The sequence below is a fragment of the Colobus angolensis genome, unplaced genomic scaffold (assembly GCF_000951035.1).
Source record: "Colobus angolensis palliatus isolate OR3802 unplaced genomic scaffold, Cang.pa_1.0 Scaffold10, whole genome shotgun sequence".
Classification (NCBI taxonomy): Eukaryota; Metazoa; Chordata; class Mammalia; order Primates; family Cercopithecidae; genus Colobus; species Colobus angolensis.
Genome location: NW_012110919.1, coordinates 19,940,316 through 19,956,708, shown reverse-complemented (window position 1 = coordinate 19,956,708; position 16,393 = coordinate 19,940,316). Strand labels below are relative to the sequence as shown.

Below are 16,393 nucleotides of genomic sequence, written 5' to 3'. Positions count from 1 at the left end.
GGCTCACTGCAACCTCCGCCTCCCAGGTTCAAGCAATTCTCATGCCTCAGCCTCCCTAGTAGCTGGGACTCCTGGCTAAGTTTTGTATTTTTAGTAGAGACTGGGTTTCACTATGTTGCCCAGGCTGATCTCGAACTCCTGACCTCAAGTGATCTGCCTTCCTCAGCCTCCCAAAGTGCTGGGAGCCACCATGCCTGGCCTGCATTCTTATTATAGGTATCATTCCCTTCATTTTGTGGATGGGAAACTGAGGCTCAGAGAGGTTAAGTAATTTGCTAATATGTTGCAGAGCTCGGATTTGAATCCAGATTATCTTATGTCAGTTACTAGGATGACAGTAGTAGCTAGTATTTATTGAGTGATTAATTTTGTGTATTTAACCATACAAGGTACTATTATAGCATAAGAATCTCCTGCCACCATCCCATCACCAATTGATCATTTAATGATCACCTCAACTTTATATGCATTGTACCCATTTTTGGATAGAGGAATTAACACTTAATGGAGATTTAGTGACTTGCTGTACTGTACCATGGCCAGGAAGTAAGTAGTACAGCTGTGCTTCTCACTTACAAGGCTGTCTGACTCTGGAGTTTGCTCTCTTAATTGCTATTCTCTATTGTGTGCCTGGAGGGCCTGAGACATTCTGTGCAAGAAAAGCGACTATGCCACATGTACACAGCTGAGCCCAGATCAGATTTGACCTTGGAAGTGAATGGGCTCACACTGCCCTTCAAGCTCCGCTTAGAGATGCCTGACTTAGCACAGCACTGTGGAAGCACTGACTTTTCCTACTCTCTCTGCTCTATAGCTAACATTCTCCTCTGTGATTGTAGCAAAAGAACTTTTATATCATTCTATCCACATGTATTTAGGACAAAAATAAGTATGCATAATATGGAAATAACTTTTTTTTTTTTTTTGAGTTGGAATCTTTCTGTGTCGCCCAGGCTGGAGTGCAGTGGTGCCATCTCGGCTCACTATAGCCTCCGCCTACCAGGTTCAGGCAGTTCTCCTCCCTCAGCCTCCTGAGTAGATGGGATTACAGGCGCCTGCTGCCACGCCCAGCTAATTTTTGTATTTTTAGTAGAGATGGGGTTTCACCATGTTGGCCATGATGGTCTTGATTTCCTGACCTCGTGATCTGCCCATCTCAGCTTCCCAAAGTGTTGGGATTACAGGTGTGAGCCACCGCGCCTGGTGGAAATCACTTTTTAAGGTAGTTTAGTATGTATGTTAGCCAGAAGATTTGTATAGTATCTTTCAGTGAAGACAAAGCATTTTAAATATTTATATTAATGTTCATATTTTTGTGAGGTTAGAGGGTATCTGGCCTATTTGAGTGAAGAGGAAAAATTGTCTCTCTTTTTCAAGTAAGAGGCCTTCCTCAAATATCCATTCACATTTAAAAGTGAGGTTCTAAAAGCTGACCATATGCCTGTGTGGGTGGAGGGGCACATTGAATAGTGGACCTCACTGAGGGCAGTGATGTCTGATCTGTTGTTGGGTGGGGCAGGTGATATCTTGGGAGCCAGGAGCAACAAGGGGTTGGAGGCCCCACTGTATAGAACCAGGCTGTCAGTGAGGCACCTGTTCACACCTGTGCTGGGTGTCATCCAGTCCAGGGCCTACAGTCAGGCCTCTCCTGGCTTCTGCTGGGGAGAGGGCAGGCCAATTCCCTGGTTGTGCAGCCCTGAATGGAGCGGATCTGGGTGTCCAGCTGCTCCTAATTCAGGCTTTCAGTCATTTTCTCTGCAGCCCCTCTCCCACATCCCTGTCTTTGGAGACACAATTTCTCCTTAGAGTGTTCTGGGGATTCACAGTGGGCCTTGATGTCCTTTTTGTGAGCTCCTCCTGAGACTCAGCTGAATAGAGGACACTCACACTTCTGTCAGTTACATGTGCATGACAGCTTTCCATCTTGGAAAGTTTGTTGTCACATTTGCTCTCTTGTAGGCTCTTTTCCAGTCCTCTTGTCCTTTCAAGTTTTTCCCTGCTTTCATTTTATTAGGATTTTAGGAAGGAGATAAGTGCTGTTTGTGTTTCTTTTGTAAATTACTTCTTCATATCCTTTGCCTAATTTTCTGTTGGATTTTAATTGTATGAATTTGTAAGAACGTTTTATTTATGAAGGATGTTAACTCTGGCATGGTGCAGTCCTTTTTTCTTCTACATTAACTTACTTTTGAAATACTTGCTTGAAGATGCTTGTGGGGATTGCAGCTTCTATAACTTGTGCAGATGGTTGCAGATGGTTGTGTGGGGAAGTGGATCCCAAGACCAGTTGGCTGTACGTTGGCTTTTGTATAGATGTGCTTTCCTTCTGCTTTTCACCACCTTACGGAAGCTGTCTTATCTCACGCTTAAGAAGTATTCATACTGATTCCAAAATGAAGGACCCTGGCCACATATCATTTGCCATCTCCTCTACCAAAGACTCAAAATATATGGCCCTGGTAGTCAACTGGGAAAGTCAGGCAATAACAACTGGGCTGAGGAACGTGGATGCTCAATTGCCTGCCAAGGGTCTGTTACTTCAGCCCAGCTACATGCCCCCAGCATTGGAGAGAGGCCACTTTCACACATGCCTTGGAAGGGTAAGAGACTCTGGCAAAAATAAATTCGTCTCTGCATTTAGCAGTGGGCTCAGGGCCATGAGGAAGGGAATTAGAGGAAAAGAGTTAGCAACAGCCCACCATGTGTCCCGTCTGGCATGAATGGACAGGTGTTAGCTCTCCTCTATATATGAGGATCTGATTTTTAGCCGAGTTGTCGATATTGAAGCATGTTCCATTTCCACTTAGATTTTTATCCAGGATCCTTCTATCTAACCAACATGAACAGAATGTCCTGCAGTAGCACATAGGAAAATTACATTGGGTGCAGTCTAGGAAATCTTAATCAGGGAGGGCCTGGTGATCCGAAAGCACAAAGCTGTCAGTGTCTATCAGACAATTTAGTGGAATTTGGAGTCTGAAATGACACATAAGGCAGCCTAGGAACGTAGCTCTGTGTCACCTCCCCTCCCCTTCAGAGTCCCTGGTTTACTAGGGAAGTGGCTGTGGTGGATGATCAGCTCAGTGAAAACCCAGCCTGGTTTTGTTTCCCCTCCACAATAGCCCCTGCATTTTTCCTTTCCTCGGTCCCAACTGTTACTACTGTATCACTCCAGGCCTTCCTCAAGTCTGGTTTACTGTCAAATAGCTTCCTAGCCCAGTACCTGGCTTTGAGCTTATTCCTGTCTGAGCCGTCCAGTGTGCTTCTGCCACATTTACTGTCACCCTAAACATCACTTTGATCACATTGCTTTCCATTTAAATACTTTTGCTCTGCTTTTCCCAGACCTGGCTCTTACCCTTTAGGCTGCTTTAGGCTGACTTTTCCTGTTTCTCACTGTGTCCCACTTAGCACTAGGCGGTTTGGTGTAGTGAGTTGCTCTGATTATTACGTCTGTGTTAAAAGGAGATTAGAAGGCTTTTGAAGTCAAGGGTGATGGCTGTGTCTTTGAATTCCTCCCATAGTTATTCTTGTTGAAACACTCTGGGGAATAGACATAATTCTCAGACAGCAGAGTGTTGATGTGTAGGGAAAATGTTTACAGTCTGAAAAATTACCTTGGCAGGCTGAGGACAAAGCCACAAAATTGTAACTTGTTTTTCGGCTTTCTTCAGCCTCACCTCTACAGCGAATTTCACTTTGGAGTTTTCTTATCTATAAAAGGGGAAGGGTTGAAGTGCATTATTTGTCAGCTCCCGCCCAACCCTGAAAGGCTAATTTTCTTTAATTCTTTCCCTTAATCTTTCTATTGAAATTAAAACTGATGAGCTGTTTCTGGATCTTGAATTAGGAATTTTTCATTTCTTTGTAATTCTTTCCCTGACGCATTTTGCAGTTGTCTCCGGATATGTACTGCTAAAAGAAATTTGGATTGCAATTTGGCTACTTTTTAGGAGAGCAGACAAAATGCCATACCATTCTGTTTTTCCTACTTGGAATATTTCATTTGTAAAAGTAAAGCTTTTCAGTTTGGTGCACAATTCTAACATAATTCTCACTCTTCCTTTGCAGACACGATGAGGCGAGTGGTACGACAGAGCAAGTTTCGGCATGTATTTGGGCAAGCGGTGAAAAATGACCAGTGCTATGATGACATCCGTGTTTCTCGTGTGACCTGGGATAGTTCCTTTTGTGCTGTCAATCCCAGATTTGTTGCCATAATCATAGAGGCAAGTGGGGGAGGAGCGTTCCTTGTCCTCCCTCTGCACAAGGTAGGTAATTTGATCTTCCATTCTGGTAGACACCCTCTGATAGTCTCCATATTTTTTCCTTAATAGATTGACAGTTCACTAAGAATTGTATTTGTGAAACCATTAGACTCTGATGTAATTGAGGTTAAGTTCCACATGCCTTACTAACCACATCAGTTTTTCTCTAACAGCGAATCATTAAATAGAGTAGTGACCTCTGTTCTGGGGATGCCCTCTATGGATGAAAAAATTATTATAATGATGTTGTGAGCATGGGCAGGCATAGGAATTTTAAGATTTCATTCTTAATCATCTGCTTTTCACAAAAATTTTTCTTTTAGAGTGCAATTTTAAAAACAGGCTTTTACTCCAAAGTAAAGTTTTAAAAACAGTTACATTTTCAAATGGGCAGAAATTTGTGAGATAATATTCTCTTTTTTGTGAAGTCATAAGGATGAGCCCTTTTTCTTTTCTTTTTTCTTTCTTTCTTTCTTTTTTTTTTTTTTGAGTAGGAAATGGAACAAGAACTCAAGAAAATGTCCTCAATACAGATTTCAATTCTGGACAATAATAAGTTTCAGCATAGGATTTAAACAGTGTTAACAAGTGGGAGAAATAAAGGATCTTTACTGAGAATGGTTCTATGTGTTCTTCAACTTCAGTGGGGTTCCAAGCCCTCCTCCTTCCTTTATCCTCCCAGAAAGCCTACTCCCAGGTGGGAGATTAGATAGGAATTTTGTGCACTTGCTGACCAATCATAAATACGGCAGATCAAAATCTGTAGTTACTTTATCAGCAAATCCCAGAATTGCAAATAATGAAGAAAAAAAGCTGTGAGGAGGGCCTAGAAACAGTTGTTTTCTGGTTAGCTTTTAGGAGGAAAGTGAGTTTGGTGAGTCCTGAGCTCCAATGATAAGGACTTGGTGCTGGTGAGGATGCAGATGTTGAGTCGTATGACAGCTATTTCCACTCTGCTGAAAACAGCAGGGGAAGTGGATCCCTGCTGTGTCTGAGCCCCTTATATTCAGGGTGCATCTCATCACAATGGACCGTGTGATTCTGAGAGTGGTTACAATAAAGTGAATTTCTGTCAAAGGGTTGTTTCCCATTTTGTGTTGATGTTTTTTCCTTGGGAAAACTCTCATTGGGAAAATGTCCAATTCTCTTGGACTTTTGTTTCAGAGATGCTGGTGACTAACTTGTTTTATTATAACATCTATTTTTTACTTCAGTGGCCAGATAGATAACACAGTAGAACCATCTCCTAACCAAAGAAGGGAGATGGGTGCCTTTGGGGAACAAATTTGATATGTGTTTTCAAATGTACCTTCTTACTGGCGAAGATAAATCTTTTCATTAAGTTGAAAATTTATTCTCTCTTTGGATACTTTTATTTCTGTTCAAAAAATTGTTGTTCAGTGGCAAATAAGTATACTACACTGTTATAACTGTTCTTAATCTGGTTTTGGAGTGGGGATTTGAACTCAAGGCCAGTCGCATTTGGTCTCCACATTGTTTTAGCTTATTCCTTCCCCAAGAGCAAGGGACGTTTGGAAACCTGACATTTTACTGGTAAGCTTTATGGCAGCCAACTGAGAAGATAGCCATAGCTTGTCAGCTAAGGTCAGACACTGGAGCACCATGGTCTGTTTTGGAGTTACGAGTTTTTATTTCCCCTTTTGTAGACTGAGGGATAAATGTAAGACATTTTTTTCCTTCAAAGAATTGGAACAACCCAATTAAGAAGCACAAAATAGACATAATGAATGGCTAATCTTCCTCTGAATTCAGACATTTCCTTTCAACTTTCACATCCACAAAGGTTCTGTGTCTTTGCTTTTACAAACCATGAGAAACTGAGTTTCACTTACCCATTTGAAGGAGACCTGTATGCAGTGCCCCAGCTAACTGATCTTATGATTTGGTTTTCCCTTGCATTCAATGACCTGCACTTAATGAATATGTTCTTGTGTTTCGTTCTTTAACCAGCATTGCAGGAACTAGGATAGAATAAGTTGCTTTATAAATTGTCATGTTTAGATGAGGTTTTGCTTTTTAGAGGAGCCTCAAGGGTCTTTCCCAGGCTTTAATACTGTCTGTGTAGCTTTGCTCCTTAAATATTAGTTTGTTTTAGAGGAGGTGACATTGGTGTAAACTAAGCCCTGTGACAGCTATTGGAAATAAGATCAATACTTGGGTTTCTGTAATTGATAGGTCATGTGTACTGTGTGAGATTTTTGTGCATTATAGTGTGTGTGTTTAGCTCTTAGCGGCAGTGACATAGACGAAAGATCACAAATCTGGGAATTGATGAGCTGTGGAGTTCAGTCCTGGCTCAGTCACTGACTTGTAGTGGGACGTGGATGGGTCTCTTTATCCTTCCGCTCCTCCGTTTCTCTCTCTATAACATAAGCAGCTGTGTATAAAAGTTACTTTCTGGCCGGACGCAGTGGCTCACGCCTGTAATCCCAGCACTTTGAGAGGCCGAGGCGGGTGGATCACCTGTGAGGTCAGGAGTTCGAGACCAGCCTGGGCAACATAGTCAAACCTCATCTCTACTAAAAATACAAAAATTAGCTGGGCATGGTGGTGCACACCTATAGTCCCAGCTACTCAGGAGGCTGAGGCAGGAGAATCACTTGAATCCGGGAGGCGGAGGTTGCAATGAGCTGAAATCATGCTACTGCACTCCAGCCTGGACAACAGAGCGAGACTCCATCTCAAAAAAAAAAAAAAAAGTTATTTTCTGCCTTGGTAATTCTAGCTGATGTCAGAAATGCTTCTCACCTCCCATGATTCTCAGCTATGAAGTGATTTCCAGTGCAGCTGGTGTGTACTCAAAATTCAGCAAACACATTTGTTCCATTTTTGTCCCCCTAATTCAATGTATAACTTTGGAAAGTAGATGCCTTTTTACTCCTGACTGCTTTTTCACTAAGGCAAAGCTGAGCCCAGCAAAGAGGAGTGGTCCTGTGGTCCCTTATGACAGTTGTGTGCCTGGGTAGTTCTCAGAAGGATCTGCTGTGGCAGGGCTTGGCACGTGAGCCCTGGAGCGTCAGGTGACATTTGCCTTTCTTTTCTTCTGAGTTGCTGTTCCTACCTGAGATGCTGGCTGGTTACCAGGCATCAGTAGCTGGTAGAAAATAGAACCATCTTCCATGTTATCGGAAAACCTACATTTCTCTATGGGGCTGACTGCCTTCTTGATATCTACCTTATAGTTTTGGTATAGTCATGAATATTTGAATAATGGTTATACATTTTACAGCTGATATTTGATTGTTTATACAATATGAGTGAGTTTATACAATATGAGTGATTAGTTGGTTTGATTGCCTATAAGCTGAGTACATGCTGTGTGCCAGCACCTGTGCCCTTCAGGAGCACTTATGTCTAAGAAAGCATCCTAGCAGGTTGCTGGCACTGAGGTGCTTGTCTCCTCATTAGAAGTACAGCCTCGAAGAAGAAATATGATGGGGACTCCAACTACATGGTGAACCCATTAATCCCTTTTCAGTACAGGGCTTTATAATACTAGGGCTCTTTACCCTGGAAAAGAGACTCCTATAACTTGAGTGTCTTGGCAACTATGAAATAGTTCTATCGCGAGGTGTCGCTTTGGTTTAAAGGCAAAGAAAAACTAAATTCCCAGTTATAATATGAAGTTGTGTTTGAAATTAAGATAGCAATGATGTTTAGATGTGTGTTAGGCTCCAATACATGTTGATAGCATCCTGGGATGGTTTTAAATGTGAACCTTAAGAGGTGGGTATGGCTTTTAATAGTTATCTCATGGGCTTCTGAGAATGTTTTCCCTTTTTTATTTCTGGTTATAGACAGGCAAGTTAGTTTTGGTGATGCATTTGGGACTCCGTACATAATAATATTGAATATGTACACATTGGAATTAAGGTGGATTATGACCCTTTCAGAAAGGCTCCCATTTGAAAACATGGTTTTCCATGAATTTCTTTTGAAAGCTATTTAGTGTCAGCAGTAAATAAGTCTTATTATTGCAACCTCATGAGGCTTGTGGTTAGATTCTGGGAGAATGTAAAATAAGTTAGATATGGTCTCTGTCTTCCAGGACTTAACATCTAAAGTGAAAAGAGTAATAGGGATAAATACATCAAAGCCCATGCATATACAAAGACACACACACATGCAGCAAGCAGCATGCTTAAGAATGAATGTATGCTTATTTTAAGCATATGGTTTATGAGGTTTTTTGTTAGGAAGGTTTTATTAGGGAAAGTGGGATTTTTGAAGAGGTTGCTGCTGGAGGAATATGGAAAGTCCTCAGTCCTGAGGTGGGGTGATTTAGATTAGCATGCGTGATTCTCGCTCTCTTTTGTAATGCTTCCATCAAGCTGTGGCTTGCCACTCTGCCATGACTTTTCAAGGTGTGGCTTAGTGCATTTACTTATTCTTTAGTCCTTCAGAGGATGAATAATAGCAGTCTTGCTGAACACAAGTTGGCTTTGTGGTTTTGGCTATGAGGGATACTTTTTTTCTTGCCACAACTGCACAAGCTGCCTTGTCTCAAGAGCACACAGGTTTTCAGCCCTCTGTGTAATCTACCACGTTGGCATGAATAAGCCTTTCCTTTGTGGAGTAGCCACACTCGTGATGTAGATAGAACTGAGGCATTCCCTCCCTATTGTGAACCGTGGAGGCTCATACACACCAGTGTTTCTGGATAGATACACATACAACCCCTCTCCTCCCCCCACCACACACACACACACTTCATATCACAACAAGCCTGTAAATCCTGCCTTAAACAAGTAAGAGTGGGAGGAATCAGTATGAATTATATGCTCTAGATCTCTTGACATTCTCTTGGGTGGAGGATGCAAACTAGATGGCTCCTGTCTTCCTAAATTGCTTTCTTTCTCCCTTCCTTCCTTGAGTATTGTGAAGTACTGTGAAGCAACTTTGGTGAATCGGAGTGATAGCTGATTTCACCCTCACAATAACTGCCTGGGACAAGAGCACTGCTCTGGCCAGGATAGGATGGGTATGGCCAGGTCTCTTAGTTTTTTGGGTCATGATCTCTTCCTCTCTCCCATGAGCTCCTTTGTTGTAGCTGTGTGGTACTTTCTTATACACAACTGTGTTTCTCTCATTTATTTTAGGAGCTGTGTGTGGGAATATTTGGAATCTTGCTTTATTTATGTCTGTGAACCGTTTTTCAACTCATGTTGCAGTTTTTCATCTAGGGTTTTGTGAAAGAATTTAGCTCTACAGAAAATCATTCGAATGACTGTTTTTTTTAGTTCTCCCAAGGATGATACATAGCCAGTCTTCTAGATGCATAGGATGGAAAAGAGCTCATTGCCTATAATAGCATATATTAGGGCATTAGGACTTTAATGTTTTATAGAACCTAGGTTGATGAGGGCTGCTTTAGAATGTTTCTGTCATGTTTGTTGAGGAAGAGATCTTGATTCATTTCAGTCAGTATTCCACTAATGATGCTACTTGGTGGTCTCTTCTTACTGTTCAATATCCAGCTCAGATGTTGCCTTTGATTATTTACTGAAACAGAGGAGCTCATCCATTGGGTTCTCTTAGTTGCTTCTTCATACCACTGGTACCACAGGCTGCGTTATCACATTATTAAAATTATTATTCACTTAACAGATGGAGGAAGTGGTTAGAATTATTTGCTCTTGATCTCTTGACTCACTTGGATAGAGGATGCAAACTGGGTGGCTATGTATATGGTAGGCTTTTGTGCAGGCTCTCCAAAAACTTTCCTTACTATATTGTGGTAGGTGGCCTCCCACATTGAATAGGGCTGGCCTGTGTAACCACAGGGTATGGTGGAATTGATGGAGTATGAATTCTGAGACTAGGTCATAAAAGCTCACTGGCTTCTGCTTTGTCTCTTTTGGAGCTGCCATGTTGTGAGGATACTCCAGCAGCTCTGTGGCAAGGTCCATAGGGCCTCCTGACGACTGTCAGCACCAACTTAACCAACCAAGCGATGAGCCATCTTGAAAGTAGATCCTGCAGCCCTAGTCAAGCCATCAGTTGACTGCAGCCCTGGGTTGACACTATCTCATGAAAAACCTGGGGCCAGAGCCACCCACATAAGCTGTTTTTGAATTCCTGATCCTCAGCAACTCTGTAATAAATGTTTGTCTTAATCAGCTGAATTTTAGGATAACTTGTTAATCAGCATTTGATAACTAATACATATATTCTTAGACTGTATTACTTGACTCATAATGTTAGTTCACATAATTCATATATGAGTAATTCACAATGACCTAAAAGGCTTTCTGGTAGTTTTGAACACTATATTTCCACCTAGCCTTTAAAACAAAAATCTACATAGAAATATAATACCTATATAGATATAAACATTCTTAAGTCCAAAGTGAATAATTGAGGGATTCCTTGCAGTAGCAAGAGAAAGTTATGTTATGTGGCAAGATTTTGTTATCCTGTATTCCATGATACCTTCATATAACCTAAAAAATGTGTTATAAGATCATAGTCATTATCTTGTACTTAACTTCAATTGTGTTATTAGTTTTCAGGAAAGAATGTGCAATGTTAACATGGATGGGACTAAAAGTGATGTTTTATTTTCTTCTTTGTAATTACCTGCACTTAAAAATATTTTTTTTACAATGAACTTATTACATATTGAGATATTGAAAAATATTATCAGTAATATTACCAGAGCACATATAAAGAGCTAACTATTGCTTAAATGTTTGTGAAATTTCACACAGTACTTTAGAAAAATCATGTTCGTTCGTTCACATAGTCATTCCTTAGTGCCTGCATGTGCAGGGACCTGTGGTGGGTTCTTGCTTTTTTTTTTTTTTTTTTAATTGAGACAGAGTCTTGCTCTGTTTCCCAGGCTGGAGTGCAGTGGTACGATCTCTACTCACTGCAACCTCCACCTCCCAGATTCAAGCAGTTCTCTTGCCTTAGCCTCATGAGTAGCTGGGACTATGGGTGCGTACCATCACGCCTGGCTAATTTTTATATTTTTAGTAGAGACAGAGTTTCACTGTGTTGGCCAGGCTGGTCTCGAACTCCTGATCTCAAGTGATCCTCTTGCCTTGCCCTCCAAAAGTGGGATTACAGGCGTGAGTCACCACGCCCAGCCAGGCTTTTAAGAAGCTTCAACAACTATGCTTGATCTCTCCAGGGGGGTGCTTTGTGCGTGAAGTGCTTTAGCACTGGAGTGTGAGAGATCAGTTTCACCCTAGGCTTAGGAGGTAAGGAAGACATCACAGAGAAGGTTCAGTTTGAATTCAGGTTTTTTTTTCCTCTGTGTAGGAGCTAAAGATGAAACAGAAGAGAAGCCAACCCAGCTTTTAAACTGTTAAGTTAGTAGAGGGGCTCTGTCCCCGGGAGGGCAAAGAAGTAGGTGGTCAGCACATTCCTCCTTCAGACTCCAGGATCTCTAGTTTAGGTGGATTTTTATAGTATTGCAGAAATAGAATATTTGATTGGAAGGGAAGCAAATCATTTATGCATAGTGTGAACTAACATTATGAGTCAAAAGAAGCTGAAGGATAGCTTTTTGGTAGAAAATCCTACGTTTCGTGACCCTTTCTTTCACTTTCAGTGTGAATTTGGCAAAATTGGTATTTTCCTTGATTGTTATTGGGAAAAGAATTAGAATAAGCACTGTTTTATATTTTAGGATCTTTGTTATAACTAGATCAGCATGGCATCTTTCCTTTGTATCATCTTTAGGAAAAAGCAGTGACTTCTGTCACCTTCATAGAAACGAGACCGCAGAATGTCAGCAGATTGTACGTGGATTGTCCTCTTCATGAACAGTGTCTCCATTTTTTCACTTGGTAGGGTGGGATCATTCCTCTGTTCTACAGTTGTAGAAATTGGAACTCAGATTGAGTGGTTGTCTAAGACCGTGAGGTTGTTTGTGGATTAGAACTTAGGTTGCTATATCCTTATTTGATTTGTACATGTATATTTTTCTTAATTTTTTTTCTGAGTAGGAACAATTTTTTTTTTCTTTGGTATAGAATCTGTGATCTAGCCGGGCGTGGTGGCTTACTCCTGTAATCCCAGCGCATTGGGAGACTGAGGCAGGTGGATTACCTGAGGTCAGGAGTTCGAGACCAGCCTGGCCAACATGGTGAAACCCCGTCTCTACTAAAAATACAAAAATTAGCTAGGCATGGTGGCACATGCCTGTTATCGCAGCTACTCGGGAGGCTGAGACAGGAGAATGGCTTAAACACAGGACGCAGAGGTTGCAGTAAGCCGAGATTGTGCCATTGCACTCCAGCCTGGGCGATACAGCAAGACTCTGTCTCAAAAAAAAAAAAAAAAAAATCTCAAAAAAAAAAAAAAAAACTGTCGTCTAATGGACACTGAATCCTTTGCATTCTTTCTCTGGGATTAGAGAGTTTAATAACAAAAACAGTAACTTATCAGGCCTTTCATTCTGTCAGCTCAGAGAATTGTCTTAGGTTTGGAAAGTACTTGGTCTATACCATGCCTTGTGAGGACACAGTGGCAGCGATGAAATCGCAGCAGTTCACATTTATTGCGGGCTTCCTTTAAGTGCCAGGCGCCATGCTGATAAGTGCCTTCTTTCATGGGCTACTTGAGAGGGAATGGCAGTCTCCTGACGGTGCTTTTCTGTGTGATCCGCAGTCTCTGCCAGCACCTGCTGGATTTGCATTGGCTGCGTGTCCGCCTTACTGTGCATTGCTGACAGGCAATTTCCATTTCTACACATTGCGGTACTCTGTTTTAGACAACAGTGGCAGTGCCGGTAGCCCTTTGTACAGATGTGGACGTTTGGCACTTGGTAGCTTTGGTGTTAGGGGCAGAGGATTTTGTTCAGAGCCGGCCAGTGTCCTGACATGTCATGGGATGCCCATTCACTGCCTCCTGAAATAGATTCTGTCTGATGCCTGGAGCACCTTCAACTGCCAAGTGTATGGGCCATGAAAAGCTGGGGGACAGGACTGGGAGGGATAGAGGATGCAGGGGGAGGGCACCAGGTGCAGAACAATGACTTCCAAATTATGTCACGAGCTGCCAGCCACACGAGTGCAGCCTGGCCTCATTACCACATGAAGTGCCACAGAAAGGCCTTTTCATTTTCTCCTAGTGACTGTGTTTTCCACAGTCTTGCTGGGAGGGGTGGGGTGGGCACCCTGCTCACCCCCAGTTAACAATGGAGCACAAAGTCCTGGCAGAACGAACTTCCCAATGTACCCCGGGGCTATTTTTGATGACAGCGAGTGGCTGTGACTCACTGTAAGTGTGTGCCCTGGCAGATGATGGTTTCCACCCTACCCCCTCCCCTGGAGATGAGCAGGCAGCCTTTGTGCATTTCCTTGGCCAGCTTCTCCTGCTGCTGCAGTTCACTGATATGTCCACAGCAGCCGGCCCGCAGGCCTGACAGGGCTCTGACAGTGGTTTTTACCATATATGGCCATCAGAGTGCTGTGGCTGTCAGCCGGCCAGGATAATTTCCTTCCTTTGCTTTGATTGGCTGCACGGGTGGCTCAGAGAATGGTGGGATCTGAGAGTGTGTGGTGAAGAGAAGCCACTGAGTCAAGTGTAAAGAACGTTTAACTCTTTCCTGGGTTTGTGGAGCGTGCCTTCTGTGCTAAGCAGGCCGGCAATTGCTGCCAGCCGAAGCCCTCACTGTGTAAACATGGTAACCCCAGTCTGGGAAAGCTGCTATATCTCCCGTAAAGAAAGGTATCTGAATATACATTACTCTGAAATAAACTCAAGGTGTCATGAACACATTTCTGCAGTCACGGTTTTGCCTAGAAGCCACCTTACAACCACATGTAGCAAATCATCTGCTCCTGCTAAGTTGAGTACCTTTGCCAGTTAGGGATGGGACCTGAGTTGAGTCCAGGGAAGACTGAGCTGAGAGGGCGTGTCATGGAAAACATGTCTGCTTTCTTGGAGGAACGGTGACTTGGGTTTCATTTCTGGCTGACTGAATTGAGTCTGTACTACAGTCCTCTTACTTTTGTGAACTGACTGAATCATGGAGCCCAAGGCATTAGCCTCCCACCCCCCAAAAAAGGTTGTAATATTTTTCTATTTTTCATCTCCAAGGAGGGTGGATTTTCATTCTGAGGCCTGTGGATTAAACCAGTGCAGAGCTGCAACGGGAAGGGTTAGCCCTGGAGCTCTGCAGCATTCACAGAGCGTTTCAGTAGATCAGTGTCCAGTGTCATTTGCTTACTATGAGGGCTTAGACAACCAGTTTCTCTATTTTCTGATTTGATATTGAATGCTTAATTTCCCATATTGCATTTTCATCTATAGTTCTTTTGCTTTTCAACTTTTGCTTTCCAGCTCAGTTTTACTTTAACTAGATTCTGCCTCATCTTGGGTTCCAAGTTTTTATTTGTTCTTAGCCCAGAAGCATCATATGGAATTACTTGTGTGCAATAATGAGCAGAAAGTATTAGGTTTTCACTTTATAAATTCTTTAAGTCAGGAAGTTAGGAAATACAGCTACTCTGGTTGCTATCGCATATTTGGGCAAGGTGGAGTAAGGAAATGTTAACTTTTCCTTGTTTTTGCTTTCTGATAATAAAATGTTTGTAGTTTTACAATAACTTTCCTCAGGTTCTTAATTGATTTTAAAATACGGTCTATTCAGTGTTAAACCTAGTTTTTAGAGAGGATCTGTGTTGCTAAAATTATTTGTTTGGCATTTTCACTTCTGTCCAAAAAGACTGCTGTTTTTCACTCACAGGCAGGTGAAGTCTCTACAGGCCCATACTCCCTCTCCCCAGCAGCTTTTGTTTCTAGCTTACCTTACCTTACAGGGTAACTCAATCTGAAGGGTTTATTCCAGAGCACCTCCTTTTACCTCAGGATTGGTGTTTCTGGTTCCCTTAAAGTAAAGCCTCCTCAGAATGTTTTGTTCCTGGGCCATGAGCTGTCACTCTCAGGGACCAGCCTGTGCGTAAGTCATATATTGTGTGCGCCCATCTTTTTGGTCTGCTGCTGAGTCTCTGTTTTATTTCCATGTGGCTGTCCCCTTGTCCCATGACCACAATCACTCTAGCTCCTCCCCGTGGAGCAGCAGGGGCTTAAGAGATTCCAACAAAACATGTATCCACATAAATAATACTGTCATAAGAAAAAGGAAGTTGAAAAAAATGGAAAACCCACTTCAATAGATATCCTTTTGACTCCTTTGAACTCTGCACAGTGTGAATGGAGCCCTTATGCTTGGGCTGAACACTTTTCCTCTACTTCTGAGCACATGTGTGACTTAAGATTCTCCTTGCTGAGTTGAAGAATTCTCAGTATGTATCACCCAAAGCCTAAAATAAGTTATGATTGAAATTTGGGCACATAAAGTGATTTTGATACTCATTTTTTCCTAAAATGAAAACTTAGATGAATATTAGGTAGGAGTTTGAACAATGTGGAAATCTTTAACTGTTCCTTGAGTCAGGTCATGTACAGTATCTTTGCTTGCCTTCCCCAGGATGGGATGGGGGCTCTCAGGCCCTTATATCTTCAGGTGTTATAACCAGTCTGGATAATAGGGATAGAGGATCAGGAGTTGGAAAAGTGAGACTGGAAGTGAGACAGCTGCCTGAGTTGGATTAGATAAGGGAAACTGTGTAGAAAGCAGTATGAATGCAGCACCCTAGGAAGGTTTGGGTTTATACGATGCACTCCAGAATGCAAACTTGAAAGAAATTGTATGTAGGATACCTTGAGCTTCTTAAAGGGGAATATTTGATTTGACTTATCACTTGAATGAATGTGTGTCACTTTTTATCCCCATGGGAATTTATTACTTTGTGAAAACATACATTAGTTATGAGAGAGAGTAAGCCTGCTGGGTAAAGCATTGTGTGACTTTAACAAAATATTACATTTCCTTTCTTGCAGGAACCAGTGATTAGCAGATTGATCCATCTTTTTTGTTTTTCTCAGGGACGGATTCTTGCTCTGTCGCCCAGGCTGGAGTGCAGTGGTGCGAACTTAGCTCACTGCAAACTCTGCCTCCCGGGTTCAAGTAATTGTCCCACCTCAGCCTCCCAGGTAGCTGGGATTACAGGTGCCCACCACTGTGCCCAGCTAATTTTTTTTTTTTTTTTCTGAGACAGAGTCTCAATCTGTCACCCAGGCTGGAG

At 42.2% G+C, this 16,393-nt stretch overlaps 1 protein-coding gene across 4 annotated transcripts in view; it reads left to right on the top strand.

Annotated features, from left to right (window-relative positions):
- Nucleotides 1-16,393, top strand: part of CORO1C (coronin, actin binding protein, 1C) — an 85,059-nt gene that overhangs the window by 24,083 nt on the left and 44,583 nt on the right. For 2 of the 4 annotated variants that reach the window (XM_011935895.1, XM_011935888.1), the window contains one exon: nucleotides 4,072-4,271. In XM_011935895.1, the coding sequence (XP_011791285.1) occupies nucleotides 4,077-4,271 (195 nt within the window). In that variant the 5' untranslated portion in view covers nucleotides 4,072-4,076. Of the gene's footprint in view, nucleotides 1-2,324; nucleotides 2,601-4,071; nucleotides 4,272-9,000; nucleotides 9,038-16,393 lie in introns of those variants that run through there. The other 2 variants (XM_011935883.1, XM_011935903.1) reach the window with 2 other exon arrangements.